Source organism: Chaetodon auriga, chromosome 13, assembly GCF_051107435.1.
Source record: "Chaetodon auriga isolate fChaAug3 chromosome 13, fChaAug3.hap1, whole genome shotgun sequence".
Classification (NCBI taxonomy): domain Eukaryota; kingdom Metazoa; phylum Chordata; class Actinopteri; order Chaetodontiformes; family Chaetodontidae; genus Chaetodon; species Chaetodon auriga.
Genome location: NC_135086.1, coordinates 11,553,948 through 11,572,643, shown reverse-complemented (window position 1 = coordinate 11,572,643; position 18,696 = coordinate 11,553,948). Strand labels below are relative to the sequence as shown.

The 18,696-nt window shown below is 42.7% G+C and overlaps 3 protein-coding genes across 4 annotated transcripts in view; 2 read left to right on the top strand and 1 right to left on the bottom strand.

The window, feature by feature from the left end:
* Positions 1-5,268, top strand: part of igf2bp2a (insulin-like growth factor 2 mRNA binding protein 2a) — a 53,005-nt gene extending 47,737 nt beyond the window's left edge. For both annotated transcript variants that reach the window (XM_076746853.1, XM_076746852.1), the window contains one exon: positions 337-5,268. In XM_076746853.1, the coding sequence (XP_076602968.1) occupies positions 337-435 (99 nt within the window). In that variant the 3' untranslated portion in view covers positions 436-5,268. The remainder of the gene's footprint in view (positions 1-336) is intronic.
* A 7-nt stretch (positions 5,269-5,275) lies between these two features.
* Positions 5,276-10,065, bottom strand: tmem41aa (transmembrane protein 41aa). The gene is made up of 5 exons (XM_076746854.1): positions 9,763-10,065; positions 8,760-8,910; positions 7,990-8,151; positions 7,235-7,373; positions 5,276-6,492 (listed from the first exon to the last, which is right to left on the bottom strand). The coding sequence occupies exons 1-5, from the start codon at positions 9,933-9,935 to the stop codon at positions 6,272-6,274; spliced, it is 846 nt and encodes a 281-aa protein (XP_076602969.1). The 5' UTR covers positions 9,936-10,065; the 3' UTR covers positions 5,276-6,271.
* Positions 10,066-10,301: 236 nt separating this feature from the next.
* ehhadh (enoyl-CoA, hydratase/3-hydroxyacyl CoA dehydrogenase) lies at positions 10,302-18,631 on the top strand. The gene is made up of 7 exons (XM_076746234.1): positions 10,302-10,547; positions 11,536-11,639; positions 11,914-12,083; positions 12,422-12,533; positions 13,133-13,237; positions 16,091-16,432; positions 16,823-18,631. Exons 1-7 carry the CDS (start codon positions 10,474-10,476, stop codon positions 18,073-18,075), a joined length of 2,160 nt encoding a protein of 719 aa, XP_076602349.1. The 5' UTR covers positions 10,302-10,473; the 3' UTR covers positions 18,076-18,631.
* Positions 18,632-18,696: the final 65 nt, after the last annotated feature.

Here is an 18,696-nt window from a genome sequence, read left to right as displayed (position 1 = left end):
ATTGGCTGTTTCACCCACTTTCAACACAGGCACTGTTTTTCTATAAGCTGAATTATAATATAGATGTGTTGAATTCTGTAAACAGTATAAAACTGTGTTTTTATTTGTTATAAATTATTAATAATTCTGTACTGTTTTACTGTAAATATGACAATTATTGGACAAAATAATCCCAAATCCACTTACTGTGCTAGATTTTCTAGGGTTTTTGCATCACATGGTCTTCATCAGCGTATAGAGTGTGTTTAGTCATGGAGATGCTATGGATATCTACATATGGACATGTCGTCAAGTATCAATTAGCACCTCATCCGGCGTGTGATGTCTCTCCAACAGACTGCACAGAGGAAGATCCGGGAGATCATTCAGCAGGTCAAACAGCAGGAACAGAAGCACCAGCAGGGCGCCGCCGTGTCACCGCACCACTCCAAGTGACCAGTGGAGCGGCTGCAGCGGGCGCCAGCCAATGAATGTAGCCCTCCCAAACGGACAGAGACCTACCCAGACAAAGGCCAAGGCCAAGGGGGACATGCAGGGCAGACCAGCAGCACCAATCAAAACCAAAGAACTTCACTAGGGGGGAAACAAGTGAGAGCCAAAGGCTGAGGGCATTGTGTGCACTGCCAGCCCTGTGAGAGCAGATAGAGTGGGAGAAACCGTACTGATATAATAAAAAGACCAAAAAAATCTAAAAGAAAGGAGGAAACTGTTGTCTTCACAGTTAAAAAGGTAAACAGGAAATAGTATGTTGCCCTGCATAATGTTATCTCTTAAGTTGGACTAACATAGGCCTAACAAACGGATAAAGCAACTGTATTAACACGAGCGTATACGAGGCATTGTGATTGATATTTTGGGTTAGAACGAGAGCGAGTGACAATGGACACCTTCTCTCACATGAGTTTGAGATGATATTCAGATAAAATATCCTTAGCAGTATTAATACAGAGTAGAAAAGTATATTGATACACACTGAGAGTATGCACTGTTGGTTTTTTCTATCAGAATGGCAGTACGACTCGGTGCAGTTTTTAATATTTTGCTTGTTCCAGAGATTGATTGGGCTGTGACAGCCACATAAAGCGGTTTCCTTTGTTTTGTTCACATTAATAGGCCACTGAAATCAAAAAGAAAACCCCTATAAGTCAATATGGTGAATGGTTCTGAGTCTTTGTAACAAGCCTGTGTGTGTGCCAACGCAAAAGATAACTTCCCTTCGAAATGTCTCTCACCATTCATAGCTGATGCGACACTTGTTTTGTTTTGTTTTGTTTTGTTTTCTTCCTTTTCCGCTAATTTCTCATCACTCTCTCTCATCTGGCATCTTTTTTTTTTTAATAGGATAAAAATATTTGTTGTCAAGAAACACTTTTTTTTCTGTAGCCTTTTGATAACATTGAACTGACTGCCACTTTCGCTCAACAGAGGTTAAATGCAACAGAGGGATTTATTTGATTGTTTTCTGACCAGTAAACTGGTATCACTCTCCCATGCTGTACGGTAGACTATATCTACGTTCATGCTTGTTGTCCTGATATTTAAAAAAAAAAAAAAATGCCTCTAAAGGCATTCTCCTCGACGATCAGAGAAAAAAATTGACGTCTTAAAAAAAAATTTTTAATTGGTGCACCTTTGCTTGTTAACAGGCGACCCGTCACTTTGAATGTGCGCCACCACACGCTCCACCTTAAGAGGACATCCGGCGCAGGCTGAGAGCTGAGGGCCCGGAGGCGGCGTGTGGGTGGGAGGGTGCAGACTCATGGTGTGTGGAGTGGCAGTGAGGAGAAGTCTGGGGGTCGTAGAGGGTGGGGGGTGGGTTTGTTGGGGAGGGGGGCACTGTATGACCTGTGGTGCACACACAACCGCAAACGTGACCGCAGCCCGCGTTTGGCTTTAACCCTCTCTTGTCAGGGAGCTTTCTAAAACGGCACGACCGCTGTGAATGTACGATATGCAGCCTTTTTTAAAAGAAATATCACCCCTGCCGTGTCCAGCAGGCCGGGCCAGAGGCACAGACACACAGATTGTCATTCTCACTCGCGCTCTTTAACTTTTCTTTCTCCGTTGGGAGTTGTTTTTGGCGAGCTGGTCGGCCGCTCCGGGAGCGCGCTGGACACGCAGGTCCCGGGGCCCCTTTGTGCTTTACTTTGGAGACTGTGGAAGCTTGTTGCCTTAATTTGTCACCTGTCAGACATCACCCATCAGCTTCATCTTCCAGACGCAAGGTTATTGCCAATACGCACAGCTTCCTCCGTGTGTGTGTATGTGTGTGTGCGCGCGCGCGTGTGTGCATGTGTGTGTGTATATATATATAAAAAGAGAGAGTAATATTTATGAATCTATTTTTTTCCTATTTTGTGATGAGAGCTATTGATAAGAAACAAAAAGAAAACAAAGTCCTTTTCTTTTTTTCCTCAGTGGGACACTGCCATATTGTTTTGAAGGGAAGTGTTTATTTTCTTGAAAACTAGACTATGAATAATAATATAAATAAAAACCTGAAAAAATAGGAGAACAGTAAAGTGAACCACCGCGTTAACTTTGGTCAGGATGTGAACAGTGCGCATGTCAGTATTGTGATCTACCTCAGGCTTCAGGGTACCTCAGTCCAATCTTTCATTTCCCCTTTTTCCACATTTTGTATGCCTTGTTAACTGATCATTTTGAGCGTTTTTAATTTTCTTTTTTAATGAAAACAAAAAAAAAGAACAAGAGAAAAGATCTACAGTAATCTCTAAACTCTTCAGGTCCAGCCGACTAGTGAAACTTTGTAAAGTGTAGTCACCTCTGTTGGACTGTCTCTGCCTGGACGCCATACAACCTCTTAATGAGACACGTCAAAGGATTTCCAAGTTGATTTACCTTTATTTTTTAACCTTTCTTTTTCTTTTCTTTTCTTTTCCTTTTTTCTTTTCTTTTTCTTTTTTTTTTTTTTTTGCTAGAAAGGAACGAAGAGCAGGATTTAGAGGGTACATACCTGCCCGAAGTGGTTCTGAATGTGGATGTTGTGTACTGATTTCACCATCAAAGAAAGAAAGAAAAAAAAAAAGAGATACAAGTCAGTTGATAGAAACATGAACTAACCAACTGTACCTCCTGTTTTTCCCAACTGTACCTCCAGGTTTTTTTTAGACTTTTAAAAAAAACAATGAAGTTTATTCACTTGTGGAAAAAAAAAAAAAGATGAATTTTATAACAACCCAATTCAATCTTACCAGCTCTGTTTGATACTCTGGGGTTGATTTGAAGAAAACACGAAGCTGCAAAAATACACTGACAGGACTCTTGAACACGGTGTAAAACCCTAGTCTTCTGTGTAGAATGTAGAACAACTCTAGTCGTTGAGATGTCACTGTGTACGACAAGATAACTGTATATCTGTAAACATGTACAATAGAGTCACGCATCGTTTTATGTCTCTCCATAACACTTACCAGTCTGCACCTGCGTTGTGAGAGATGAGAGGGGTTTAGAGCGTCACAGCTTCCGTCAAAACTGACCTCTAAATGGTTTTCTCGTCAATCTACAGAATTGTTTTTGTTGTTGTGCTGTACATTTCAGAATTACCTCTCAGAATCCAAGGCTGACTTTAGTTACTAAAACAGATGTAGGGCAAAAAGAATTAAATAAATGAATGGTATAGTGAAAGTTAGTGTTTGTCTTTGGACTTCTTTTAACTGTCAAGAGCTGATTTTGTTTTTACTTTTTTGGAGGGCAGACTTTTGTCATCAGATGAGGTGGATCTTTCTTTCTTTTTTTTTTTCTTTTTTTTGTCCCAGTGAACACAGACTAGCAGTGTTAAAATAAAACATAAAAGGTCTATCAAAACTCACACAATGCCTGAGGCTGGTTCAGCAAGCCTCCCCACAGCCGGTACAGTACCTCATATTGATGATGATAGCTCACCAGACCTTGTTGAAATACCCGGACCTTACCCACATGAAATGCAGTACGGTGCTTCTACTCGAGCGCATGACTCCTGTGGTGGTCTTCTTCACTGTAGTAGGGTATGTCGTGGAGAAAAATGGCTTTTCACAGTAGCACTGGAAATGGTAGTTTGTCACTCGTGGTTTGTTTGTCTGTCAGGAGTAGCTTTTTAGAGCAGTTTTGAAGTTGAGGCTCTTTTCTTGCATCGCAGAGGACTCCTCAGACCTCTGTCTCTCTTGTGTTTTTGGCTCTTTACACAGCAAGCGCAGGTTTCCCTCCGGCTCCGGCTCGGTTTCGCCGGGGTGTCCACAGCAGAGCGTCACGTGCCGCTGAGACACCTGCAAGCCAGCCGCAATCTGAGGCTGAAACTTGTCAAGACGATAGTAACCTTTTTATTTTACTTCCAAGGATTGGTGTTTCTAGGTTTTGTGGGGTGTTGCTAGACATTAATATTCAGTACCAGAAAACCACAATTACACACATCACTGAGGGTGTACTGTGTTGTTAGTCATATCACATGGTGGTTGGATAGTTTAGGCTTTTTTTTTTGTTTGTTTTCTGTTGATCTGGTTTTCTCGTCATTTACACTGATTTAATAATGTAGTCTGGAGCATTAGCTGGGATTCTTTGTTTTAATATTCATTCCTTTTAGATCACTACCAGTAATACTAGCTGTTAAATTGTGGTTGAAAAAAATATCCTAGCTAGGATTTTGAACAGATTTGGGAATCAGAATGGCAAAATAAATGAATCTGTGACATGCAAGCAAGGAGGGTTGACAGAGTATCCAGGTCCGATTAAACAAAAGCTGATGAAACTTGTTCTGCCTTTGGGACTGAACAGAAAAGAGGGCATTCAACAACGATCCAAACATGGTGGATTATCTGAGGAAGGATTTAGTAAAGTTGGGTCAGATGTATGCAGAACCACAGCAGTGTTTTTTGTCCCGTCTTGTTGTTAAATGAGAAAACACAAAGCATTGCATGAGACCGTAGGCGATCCAGATATGTACTACACTTCATATAGCACTAGACTCTCAGTAGTGGTTTTACATGGATCCGTTTCTTAACTGCATTTCACCATTTAGGAGATTCCTTTTGTTTCCTCAGTAGGTCACATCCCTCAAGTCCTACATTTCCCACGGGCCAAACGGTCCCAAACACCTCAAGGTAATCGGTGACTGTGCGCTGGACAGACATATGATCCATTTTTAGTACATCTCATGGATCCATGCCTTTCTGGTAACAGCCATGCTGTTGTTTTGAGTTGTGAGTGAACTGTATTGCTGAGCAACCTGGATCTGAGCAATAAAGAATATTTGGAAAAAAAAAAAAAAAAGGTGCTGTTTTTCACATGTTTACTGTTGTTTTTTCACCTCTGACATAAAGGTGCCAGGTCATTTTTACCACAATTATACTAACCAAGCTGTGAATTGCATTACACTTTAGAGAATTTCCATCTTTGAAGAAAGCAAAAGCTGGACTAGTACAGCACAAACACACACACATGGACCATGGAAAGAGGCAGCAAAGAGGATTTCAAAGCAATATTAAGGTTCAATTTAACTGCCTGATTTAACTTCACATTCAGTGATTAGAAACCAGCTGATTAGATAGAATGACACAGTGAAACAGAGTCCTAATGCCACTGGTTAGTCAAAACGACTCTTGAACACGGCACTCTGAGGCCAAATCCTGGTCTCTAGAGTCTGTAATCTGAAAAACTTTGAGTTCAAACAGAGTTGAAAAAGTACAAATTGTCCGATACACTCTATTACAATTTATAGAGAAACTGCAAAATGTGATTGTAAGACAAGAAAAATACATGTGAGCTGCAAACATGATCTGTACTTCTGTTTCAGATAAAAGAATTCACACAAACCCCAAAAACAATCATCTGAACCATTCAGCCACTACAAATATGGAAGGCTGTTCATCAACTTTTCCACATGTCCATGTTGGAGGTAGAAGTTTGACTGCATGACAGGCACTTAAAACATCAGCTGTTTACATTGAAGCAGTACTATTACTGTAATACAACAGCGTAAAAGCAAAGTTTCCTTAAAATCCTTCCCTCTCTCCATTCCATTACTGTACATTCATACATCTATATACATACAGTGTCTGTGCTGCGCCCACAGAAGATGTGGCACTGACATTTGGTAACACTTGGCTTCAGTTCCCACTGCGCCAGTCTCATTGTCCCACAAGCTGAAATCCCTCTCCATCTCCAGATGGCTCCAGAGTAGTCAAGCACTCCAGATAAAAAGAAAGCTTTTCACGCGTGTGTGCACAAAGTTTTCCTGAAGAGTCACCACACAGACGGCATTAAAGCAGGAAACAAATCACTGGACCTTCTTATCCACGACGAGCCCGTTCTGCGACTGGACATCCAGTTTGAGACGCCTCTGACTGAAGCGGCGGATGAGGGCGCCGGGCAGCAGAGCCATGCAGGCGATGGCCAGCAGCTGCAGCAGCCGCTCCCAGGAGAACAAGTCATCCAGCGAAGACACCTCTGACAGCATGACGCCTGTCTGGACACAGATGAAGTTGTACGGCAGGAGGCCTACGAAAGCAGACAAAGAACAAAAGTGCAGCATTATAAGAGGGTTTACTGCAGTGTTGTCTTTGGTATTCTTGTTTGGAGTCGTGTGTCAAGGGGAGCAAGAATCCACATTTCAGGAAATCCGTGTCAACAATTTACCCACTCAAGGCCAAGTAACATTTCAGGGAAAATGCTGGCACGGCTGTGTTATGAATGAAAGCAGCAACACTCCAGAGACAAGCATCTAAATTACGTCCATCTGATGTTTTCATGTGGACTGAGCTAACCAATCACAAGACTTAATAATCCACGACTTGTTTAGAATACAAGCACATTGGCACCAGATAAAAACAGGCTTGTGTCCGCTTACTGTTACTGCTACTGAAAATAGTTAGAGACATCTTCCACCACCTACACCTACATCCAGCCTTGCCATATCATCTTCTTCTTTGGGAGTTTTGGCGGTTGGCATCCGTGTCTGTTGCATTTCTACCATCTGCTGGACCTTCCCTCTCCCCATGTATTCCAGCATGCGTGAAAAGGCGCAAGATGGAAATGTCCCTGTATGTAGCTGCATGTGTACATAGTGAAAATCACTAGTGGTGCCTGACAGGTTACACCAGTTTTCTGGGAACTATGTGTGAAAGAGGTTTTCAGACTGTGGGCTTCCTGAGTACATGATACACTGGATGGAGAGTGTGTCTTCACATCATTTACTGACAGCGCTAACAAGCCGTCAGTCAGGTGCTCCATGTGTGCTTACCAATGAAGACTGAGCAGAAGAAGAAGGTGATGGGGATGTTGACGATCGGGGCAGACATGTTCAGAAACCAGTTGGGAGTCATGGGAAAGAATCTCAGGAAGAGCAGAAAGAAGAACAAACAGTCCTTGTTGTCCTCGACCTGGGAGATTAAGGTGAGATGAGAGAAGAAATGTTACAATCTATGAGGGGACAGTCGATTTTTTAGGTGTCAGTATCATGTCACATTGCTTTCTGATACCATAATAAAAAAGAGCCACATGACACAAACATATATATTTCCCACTAAATCAGGGGTGGGGAACCTTTTTCCTATAAAGGGCCATTTCAATTTTTTTAACATCCTTTAAGGGCCATATTAAATAACTGAACACATATATCACACTAATCTCTGCAATGATGAGTTAAAACATTAAACTGAGTAAATGTGAAAACAGATTTGCAAATTGTCGCATTCTGTTTCATCTATTTTACACAGCATCCCAACGTTTTTGGAATCCAGGCTGTACTTGAGCGTTTTTAGCACATTGTAAGAATCATGTATAAGCAAACTGAAGACATACATTTATATTCAGGGTCAGCACTGTGCAGATCCTTTTCTCTCCATGTAAAAGATTTACAAACCTCTAAGAGTAGTGAATTGCTGAAATTTGGTACAACTATGCTTTATACCCTTGTATTTGTCAAATATAATTCTCTACTAACAGTTTCAATACTTGTTGCCTTGAAGGATTGTTTACATTGTGTCACAAATGTACCTTCCTCTGTAGCAAGGAGACTTTATCGGGGAAGAGGTTGACGATGTAGTGTTTTCCAAAGACCTGGGACAGGAGGTAGCACATGGTGGAGCCCACAGTTGTGAGCACACAGGCAAGCAGCAGTCCTTCATATGGTCCAAATATAGCTCCTGCTAGAATGTTCTGCACAATAACAAGTGGAGAAGGCCCGGGTTACTAGACATCATTAATATGTGTGTGTAATGATGAGCTCTGACATACAGATCTACTCTATGTGTTCTTGAGAAAAGAGAGAAAAATGAGATCTAACTGTAGGTTTAAGTGTGAGGAGTCCCTTTAACCAGCATGTGGTGTGTGGTTGAGGCCTCTGTTCTGCACCCTTAACTGTGCAGATTACATTAATGTAAATGGGGAAGAAAAACTGTCACAGAAGTCCAGCATGGCTGACACACACAGGCAAGTCTGACATCTCTCTGTTGTAGTTTTGTTCTACTCTTCTGGCTTTAAAGATGAGATCCAAGCTGCACGTCACATGCAGCTCAAATACAAGCCTAATTTCTTTCACAGCTACCAGGCATGACAGTTTTTCAGGCTATTTTAAACGCATGTGTCATATTTTTCTGTCAAATATGTAAAAAACGGTGTGACAAATTCTTACCCATAAAGACCAAATGAACAGCTTTAATCATTTTTTATCTGACTTAACAAATGTCAGCGTCGGCTGTTTTTGCCTTTTTCACAATGTCAGCCAGCATCAGTACAGAGAACTTCTGAGACTATTTTTACCTTACCAGGAATGAGGATCCAGGAATGGCAAAGGACTGCTTGTAAAGATATGCACTGCAGAAGAGTAGCAGGACATATCCAGTGTGCTCTGTCTTGTAAAACTGCAGGAGTTCAGCCAGTTCCCTCAGCTCCTCCAAGTCTGATGGGAACTTCAACCTGCGAGACCATCCAAGTTCAAGTTAGTCATCCATGAACACAAAGGGTTGGGAAATGTGGACAGAGGACATGACATGCCATCAAAACATTTCAGTCATTACCAAATACTAAGTCAAAAAGCGAAGGTCGGCATTTTGTGCAGGTCAAAGCATGATGATATGTGGAGTTTAAAAGCATTTCTGGAATATTATTTTAGATCATAATTGTTTATTGGCGAGAAACCTAGTTTATTTATTGATTAATCAATTAGTGGACTGACAGATAATCAATCAATAATTTATGTAATTTTTTAGAACAAAATACTAGGTAATCACTTCCAAGTTCTCATGTGATTGTAAATTGTTCAACTTCGGGTTTTGGGCTTAATGGAAAATCTCAACTTTTTTTTTTTTTTACTAGCATGAGGACTCAGGTTATAACTTCGGCCTCAACTTGAGACGTGTTCACAGTCGGTCTTACTAACCTTTTTTTTTTTTTTTTTTTTAAATTTAGAGTATCTAAATGGAGGTTCACCCATGACTCCATTTACGTTACCATGAATTTACACAATTGTGGAAAACACTAGGTTATAAAGAGAGCTTTTCTGAACGTTTGATGCTACACCACGACACTATGAATTAAGCTAGTTAGCTTATCGCTAACTCCAGTTACTCCTGCTTGTGTTGTGAGTGTTTGTATGAAAGAGACAGTGGGCGAGGGGGGAGCATGCTAACATTAGCTAGCGTTAGTTACAGTAACGTTACAGTAGCATACGACGTCAATAACTCTGTAAATATTATAGGTTGGATTATGACATAAACAAAAAGACGTGCCCCCCTCTGTCTTAAAGCAAATAACATTATCGTCAGTCACCTGCTGGGTTCTTCAGAGCTGTCAGTGGGCTGCTCGGACTCGGCTGTTTCCACATGTTTTCCTTCGGCAGTAGGATGAAGACGTCGTGGTCCCGCAGGAAGGTACAGAGACAGTGAATACAGGTAAAAGCTCGCTGCAACAATAACAGAGATTAATCCGACAAGTGAGCGCATATTCCTCACTGTGCGAGCCAGCACCCGGCTTCCTTTCTTAGCTGTCACTGAAAGAAGCGCAGAGAAACAATGGCTATCAGCCGCTGGTCCATCTTCTTCTTCAGTGACGTTTTTAACTGCAGCTGCCACCTTTAACGGCCAACCACGTTCACCAACAACTGTAGTGACGTCACATCCCCGCATCGATAGATTTGAGGTTATATTTTATTTGAATTGAAAGATATGATTGATGATTTCGTCGTACATATAGATAGCGAATTTATCGGCATATTAGTAAAACATAAATAGGCACGTTTTAATTTTCTAATCGGCTCCCGGCCACATGGGGGCAGTAATGCTCAGAGGGGTTTTCACCAAGCGCCAAGTAGAAGCGGAACCCGAGACGACGAAGAAGACACTTTGATAATATTCATGGCTTCATGGTGTAAAAAAGTGTGTTAAAGGTGATGTAGTCTTGGCAGTCAAAGTGAAGTTACAAAGTTCAGTGTGCACGTCAAAAACAAGTGCGATAGATTGTGGCGTTCGGTCGACAGGCTCCATGGCTCAGTATTCTCGTGTTTCGGGATCTGTTTGCTTGATTACTCTCCAGAATCCTCCCGTGAACGCTCTCAGGTGAGCTGATCTTGATTTTTTATGATGTTTTTTAGATATATCTTGTGGGAGCACAATGTACTGCAAACCTTTGTGTGAGGAGTCTGTTACAGAAGCATTGGAGGTGCATTGGCTATCATAACGCTGCACAGGAAAAGGTGCAAAAAGTTAAGCTGTGCGCAAAAAGAGTAACTTCGTTTGTCCAAGTTTTTAAAATGCTTATATGTTTTGCCAGAGGGTGGCGTCAGAGTAAAGGACTTTGACTGACACTAGTACATTTACCCAAGTACTATAATGTAGTACTTGTACGAGTACGAGTAACTCAATACTAAGTATAATATTGAGTTACTCGTACTTTCCACGTTACACTACTTTATACTTTTACTTCACTGTATTTCAGAGAGAAGTATCATACTTTTAACTCCACTAGATTTAACTGCTTTATGATCATCTGCTATCTTACATGACAGATTAGGATTTTACATAATACCACATAATACCTTATAAAATATGATGCATTGTTGTATATCAACACTACATAAAGTACTTCCGGTTGGCTTGTCCTTATGACACAATGAATACTGTAAGATCGGCCACTTTAAGTACAATTTGCTGATAATACTTCTGTACCTTTACTTATAATACTGTGATATCACACATACAAACAAATCCTGATCTGCTGGTCAACGAGCAGCGCTTTTGGAGCAGTTAGGGGTTGAAAGCTTTGCTCAAGAGCACCTCAATGGGGAAGGGCTGATTTATCCTGTCCGCTTCTCTGCTTCACCACCACTGCCCCATTTTACAGAAATATATTCCATATTTAATGTATGTATGTTCTGAATAATGCACATCCGCTGAATTTAACATTCATCCATGCACTTTTTCACAACCTTTTTATTAAAGACTTGATCAAATTTGATTGCGTGTCATTCAAGGGTGGAGCCGTAGAGAGTAAGCGTAAGGTGTAGCATATATTTTTCTCTCGTATCTGTCTCACTTTTTCACACAGTGCAGCGGTGAGGCAGGGCATCGTTGACTTGGTTAAGAGAGCTCTCGGTGACCAAAAGGTGAAGTCTATTGTCATCTGTGGCCAGAATGGAGTATTCTGTGGGGGTATGGATGTGTTTTTTTTGTCTTTTTCTAATTCCTGCAACTTCACAATGGTGGCAAAACTCCAAATCAGCCATTTCAAAAGGCACAAATCCTTGACATTCAAGGCAAACGATGGGTGCATTTCCTCCCACATCACACACTGTTCCCTTGATATCTTCCCCTCAGTGATTTGCGTTATGTACAATAAACGACACCCTCTGCTCCTCAGCAAGGCTGAAGTTGTAATCAGAACTTAACCTCCCGATAATATCATCACTTTACTTTCTTATAATAGGAGCGGACATCAAGGAGTTTGGGAAAAACATGACCGGGCCTCCACTGGTACCGATGATCCATGCCATCGAGGCTTCAAACAAGCCGGTGGTGGCAGCCATAGAGGGCAGCGCTTTAGGCGGGGGCCTTGAGTTGGCCCTTGGCTGTCATTATCGCATTGCACACTCTAAGGTTAGTTCATGCTTCAGATCTCTCTCTGTCTCTCTCTGTCAGCGTCTCCCGAATGTCAATGTCGAGCTGCATCACTGTCTAACTGACAGTGTTGTCTTACATGTTACACAGTGACCCTTCATTGAATTGTTGAGTTGCAGTCATTGGATGTAGGACCAGTTCATTGTTGTTTGGTCCATTAAGAAAAACACAGCCTTGCTTAACAAGCACATTTTTAAGATTTTTCACCCTTCTATGTAATTATCCTTGTAATGTATTTTCCAGCCAGAGAAAGCTGTCACTATGCACCCCCACACTGTTCACCATTCATCAAACTTTATGCTTTTGTGGCCTTTCAGGCCAGACTGGGGCTTCCAGAGGTGACTCTGGGTCTGCTGCCAGCTGCAGGGGGATCCCAACGTCTGCCAAGGCTCATCGGGGTCCCAGCTGCCTTAAACCTCATCACCACAGGTAGCAAAAACAGCTTAACCTTGCCTGACTATTACAGAGTTCATAGTAGACATTTAGACAGTCTTCAAGTACCAGACCAGATACAGGGAAGTATCAATAAATATGAAGAAATCACCATACAGGTTCGTCTGTTTTCTTGTAGGTCTCTGTTTTTTGATAGATTTTAGCGCAACATGCAGATGTTTCTGCATATTATTGTTTTGAAAACCAGTTATTAAGATTGCCCTGGCTGAGGTGTTGATTGCAAATCAGCCCTGTAAACAAGAAAGGAGCCAGAGATTGGTAGTTTACTCTGAAGACCAGCAGAGGTCAGCATGTGTTTACTTTAACCATGCTCACTGCAAGAGGAGCCTGTTCCTGTGATTCACTGCTCTGGCCAGATTATCTGAAATGTTCTTAATTTAATTTAGATAAACTGTAATTCTTCATCTTTTTAAGGCTATTTCTGTAACATTTTGCCTTTATTTAATGTCAGAATCAAGCAGGGGTCTTTGCAGTTATACTGTATTCGTCTTAACCACCTGAAAGGCTCATTATTCCCCATCTACTAATTGGAAAGTGTCATGTAGACCTTTTGATGCCCTTTGTGTTTCCCACAGGCCGCCATGTGACTGCTGCTGAGGCACTGCAACTTGGAATAGTGGATCAGGTGACTGATCAAAACAGTGTGGACACAGCTGTGAAGTTTGCCCTGAGTGTTGCAGGTGAGGCACTAAAAAAAAAAAAAAAAATCACAAGGTACCCACTGGTATAAAATCAACTCACTCTTCATTGGTTTAAAAATTTATTTAGTAGAAAATTCCTCCCAGAGCAGTTATTTTGGGCAAGTCCGACATCAAGAAGTGTCGACATGCAGGTTGTGGAAGTCAAAGGAAGCAGAAAACACGGAAGGCAGATCCTCCACCACAGAAGCCATAAATGTTTCATGGCTCTGTCAGATGTGCTCTGATGTCTTCACTGCTTTTACTGTATTATTCAGAAGGGCGAAAAGGGACAAACTTTCCTAGAATATTAATAACAGGCCTTCGCCAGTCATTTAGGAGGATGAGGATTTCCTCGTGCATGTCAGTCAGACTCATTTACCCACTGAATGGATTGTGAAAGTGTGCCATGTCCCTGCAGTTTACGAGGAATGATTGCTCAGTCTGTGTAAAGGGTGACCCATTGTTCTATCGTGATAATGCTTACGGACAACACGAGTCGGCTCAGCTGAAAAATAAACCGTAAGATTGATTTATTGTGCATTTTTCTGACATGCATTAATTTTTCCACTGCCGCTCTCATGAAGGAGGAATATTTCAAGATTTTGGGAAATGCTTTCTTGTTGGGAGTTAAATGAGAAGAATGATACCACTGCCATGCTAAAACGTACACTACCAGCAGCAGATGATTAGCTTAGCATTGCTTAGCTTAGTATAGAGAAGGCAGTGGGAAGCAGCTTGCTTGGCTCTGCTACTACTCTCTCTGAGAGCAGTATCAAAATCCTCATCTAACTCTGCAACAAAGTGAATAAGCACAGTTCCCAACATGTCAAACTATTCTTTTAAGCTTTTAAGCTTTTAAGAATGTTTTAACCCTCTGGAATTGTGAACTAATACACATATCACCCACTCTGCTGTGTGGTTGTGTGTGTTAACATTGTCAGAGAACGTGGATGAGCAGAGCCCTGGTTGTTCATTCTTTTGCCTGAAATGTACTTGAGAGGATGTTTTCATGCCTATAGTGTACTGTTTGCTGCTAGCTTACCTGACAGTGACAGCTCATTTCTAAGACATTTCCATTAATAAGAAACCTGTCAGATAGCCTAATAGTGCACCTTTAGCAAACAGTCGCACTGCATCTGTGCAACATGTCAACAGCAAGTCTCCTGGATTGCATGTGAAACATCATTGTACAATCAAAATATGAATGCAGCCTTGTGCTCTTTACTAATGCTTTCTTCCACACAACGCTGCCAAGATGACTTTGAGTGGGTGAGAAAGTGAGTGTTGTTAGTAAAGCTGAGGCTTAGAGTGAGTCAGACAGAGAAGCCAACAGCATACAAGATGGAAGATTTGAGGAGATAGGACAGAAATCTGTGGAGATTCTGACAGATACTCCAGTCTTGAGTTGATTAGCAGGGGTGTTAAATTGAATGTGTGTCTAAATATACAAACCAAGTGTGAATGTTTGTGACATTGAGATGCACGGCTGCTGAGTCAACCAGCGCAGAATAGATTTACTCTGCCACGTCCGGAGATGCAAACATAAAAGCACTAAACAGCCTTAAAACTGGCACATGGGTGTATTGTTAGGCAAAAAGCAGTTTGTGCACTCCAACTGATGTACTTGTGGGCTCATGCACACACACACACACACACACACACACACACACACACACACACACATGCACACCACACACATGCACAGATCCAAGTCTCTGCTGGTGACGAGATTAACCTTTTTTTTGCCCCAGTAGTTGCAACATCTGCCCGCTACATCTGTCAGGAAGAGCAGGCTTTCTACACTCTGCACAACAAATCCAGCGACACAGCCCCACCATTTACAGATTAACCGCTGCAATAATGCCCTCTGAAAGTACATTGGAATCACATTGCACTGCCGCACAGCATCTCATTGGCATGTCAGTGTGGACAGGATGTACATCTAACTGACCTGAAATGACCTTCAGCAGTCATTCTTCCTCTCTTATATACTGATGCGGACTTAATTGTATTACGCAAAATTGTTAGTTGCAGGACCAAGTGGAGATAAGTGATCAGATGTGGCTGCTGTCCCTTTAAGCTTTGCCATGGTGACCCAGTTTCTGGCCCAGACCCACGGCTGAGAGTAATTCAGCGGCACTCCGAAGGATTCTGACTAGTGTCTCATGTAATCATGTCAGAGGAGACAGGAATGAGAATTAAGATGCTTTTAACAAGGTTGAAGCAGAGTGGCCTTCTTCTTCTTCTTCACTCTCATCGTTACCAGTTTTAACTCCCCATAAACAAGAAGTCTTGTGTTGCAGTAAAGCTTTTAGGCTCTAATTTTAAATGTTCTCATGTAATTTCACCAGGAAAATTGCTCCAGTATTGTGCTCACAGGTCTGAGAATCACAAAAATTCAATCCTTCCCCCTTTGCTCTGAAGAGTTGGAAATTTGCCAACTATTTTGCCCAGAACCAAATTGTTCCTATTCATTCCGTTTCAGATCAGTGTTATTCAAGGTGAACTGTAACAGTGCACTGGCAGAGTCCCTCCAATTATCTTGGAAATGGTCTGTCAAATCACTCTGCTCTTAGAAGCTTCTGGGGCATCGAGTGATCGAGTGGCCAATTACACCCGGACTGAGTGCTGGCTGACAAATTGGAGAAAGTGGAAAAAAGTGGTACTAATGGAAAGTAGGAAGCACTTTTCAGTTTAGAAAATAAAATTATGCAGGCATATTTGTGCAGAAATGTCATCCCAGAGACATATTTCCGACCTATTTAAAACTTTTAACTGGAAGCAAAAGTCAGAGAGCTGCAAGTAAAAAGGTCCTTCCTCTGGAGTCATTTTTCTCCCATGTTTCTGGTTCAGGTCAGTCGCTGGATTCTCGTCGCATAAGCACTTATCCGTGTCCGCGCCCGTCTGATCTGGATGCTCTGTTTGAGGAGGCGATGCAGAGGGTGCGTCAGAGTGCCCGCGGAGCTATAGCACCAGTTGCATGCGTCCAGGCGGTGCGGGCAGCTGCCACCTTGCCTTACGCTCAGGGCATGGAGCGGGAGAAAGAGCTGATGGCCAATCTCTTCACCTCCGGCCAGGCCCGCGCCCTGCAGTACTGCTTCTTTGCTCAGAGAGCCGTTGGCAGGTGGAGCATGCCCAGTGGAGCCCGCTGGGACACAAGCAAGCCCAGTCCTGTCCATAAAGCAGCTGTCATTGGTAAGAGCTTTGGGTTTTTAATTTCTATTTGTCTCAGCTTTGTGACTCATTAAACTATCTGTGTGGCATCTCCAAATTCAAGTTGCCCGTGGAAACTAAGCCCTCGTTTACAGTTCAGCTGAGTGTAAATGGATGAACTCTTCCCTGCAGGGAGGATTGGATGTATGACAATCTGGATATGTGAAGCTCAGCAGCTTGTGCATTAAAATTGCAAGCTTTGGAAAAACTTTGTGCTGCCAGGCTAAAACTATTTACAGTCTAGTGCTGTGTATAGTGTACAAAAATACAGCATGCTGTCATTTTTCTCAGACAGAAATATCTGTGATATTTGTGTGACTGATGATTCTGAGGTTTTTTTTCTGTAGTCACATTTTGATTGTGTCCTCTAAGGTCTCGGCACCATGGGGAGAGGCATAGCAGTGGCCCTGGCTCAGGCGGGGGTGTCTGTGGTTGCTGTGGAGACGCAGGAGAAGCAGCTGATGGAGGCAAAGCAGGCAGTATCTGGCATGTTGCAGCGAGGGGCTAAGAGAAGTGGGGTTGCTCCCGTGCTCGATAGTATCAGTTACAGCCCAAACATCCAGGCTGTAGCTGACGTTGATCTGGTCATCGAGGCTGTGTTTGAGGACATGTCCCTGAAGGAGAAAGTCTTCCAGCAGCTGTCTGCCATTTGTAAACCGGGCACTTTCCTGTGCACCAACACCTCAGCACTGGACGTGGACCACCTGGCCTCTCAAACCCGCAGCCCAGAGATGGTGGTTGGGATGCACTTCTTTGCTCCGGCCCATGTCATGAAGCTGCTGGAGGTGGTGTACGGTCCTCGGTCTTCTCCTCAAGCCGTGGCCACTGCCATGCAACTGGGAAAGAAAATAGGCAAAGTCAGTGTTGCTGTTGGCAACTGCCGGGGCTTCGTGGGGAACCGCATGCTAAAGCCGTACCTCGAGCAAGCTTTCTTCCTGCTGGAGGAGGGAGCTACACCTGAGTTGGTAGATGGAGCGCTTGAGGAGTTCGGTTTCGCGATGGGTGTGTTCAGAGTGTCCGACCTCTCTGGGCTCGACGTGGGCTGGAAAGTCAGGAAGGGAGATGGGCTGGTGAACCCCGGCTTGGCATCAGGGCCACAAGCTAGAGTCCGACAAGGCCACAGGTACAGCCCCCTGGGAGACCTGCTCTGTGAGCAGGGACGCTTTGGCCAAAAAACAGGCCGAGGATGGTACCAGTATGACACACCCGGCGGTCGGGTTGCCAGGTCTGACCCTTGGCTGCACAGCTTTCTGGAGGGGTATCGAGCCCAGCATGGCCTGGTGGCACGACGCATAGAGCAGCAGGAGGTGCTGGAGCGCTGCCTTTATGTCCTGATCAACGAGGGCTTCCGCATCCTGGAGGATGGAATAGCTGCAGGACCCGAAGACATAGATGTCATCTATTTGTTTGGCTACGGCTGGCCCAGGCACCGTGGAGGTCCCATGTTCTACGCCAGCATGGTGGGGCTGGCGAAGGTTCTGGAGAGGCTGGAGCACTACCACCAAGCTCACCCTGATGTGCCCTACCTGCAGCCCTGCAACCTCCTCAGGAGGCTGGTGGCCAGTGGCAGCCCCCCTATTCACAAGTGGAGAGAAGTCATCAAGAAACTCCACAGCCAGCTTTAAATCTCAACCATTTCAGCTTTAATCTCTTTATTCATTTAAATAATGGCGATCTTATGTCATGATAAAGAGTCAGTGAACTGCACTTCCTTTATATTGCACTACATAATAATACTGATCTTTTTCTTATATAAATTCTGATTATGGATGACATTGATTGAAACACTTTTTTAATGAAATGTTGAACATGACAAGCTTTACAACGATTTGTCTTGCTGGGATGCTGAATTGTAGTGAATTTGATTTTACAGAAGTATGTGATAAACTGGTATTTCAGTATACTATATAAGTTTGAAAACTACTGAAATACAGTAATTTGAATATATTGTCTCACCATACAACAGATTTCTATAAAGACTGCCAGAACACAATCTGCTGTTAAATCTTCCTCAGATGCATGCAGCAGAGATGATTTCGCTGTTTAATCTACATTAGGCTCGTTTGGTCATTAATTATGTATAATACATTTTGGTACTTTACTGTATGTACAACATGTAACGATGCCAATCTAATCTACATCAACCAGATGATACCTCAATAAAAACCTGTTATATACTTGATCTGTTTGTGTGAAGCTAGCACACTATGTACAGTATTTAGCTCTTGTTTGGCTTCTTATTCTAA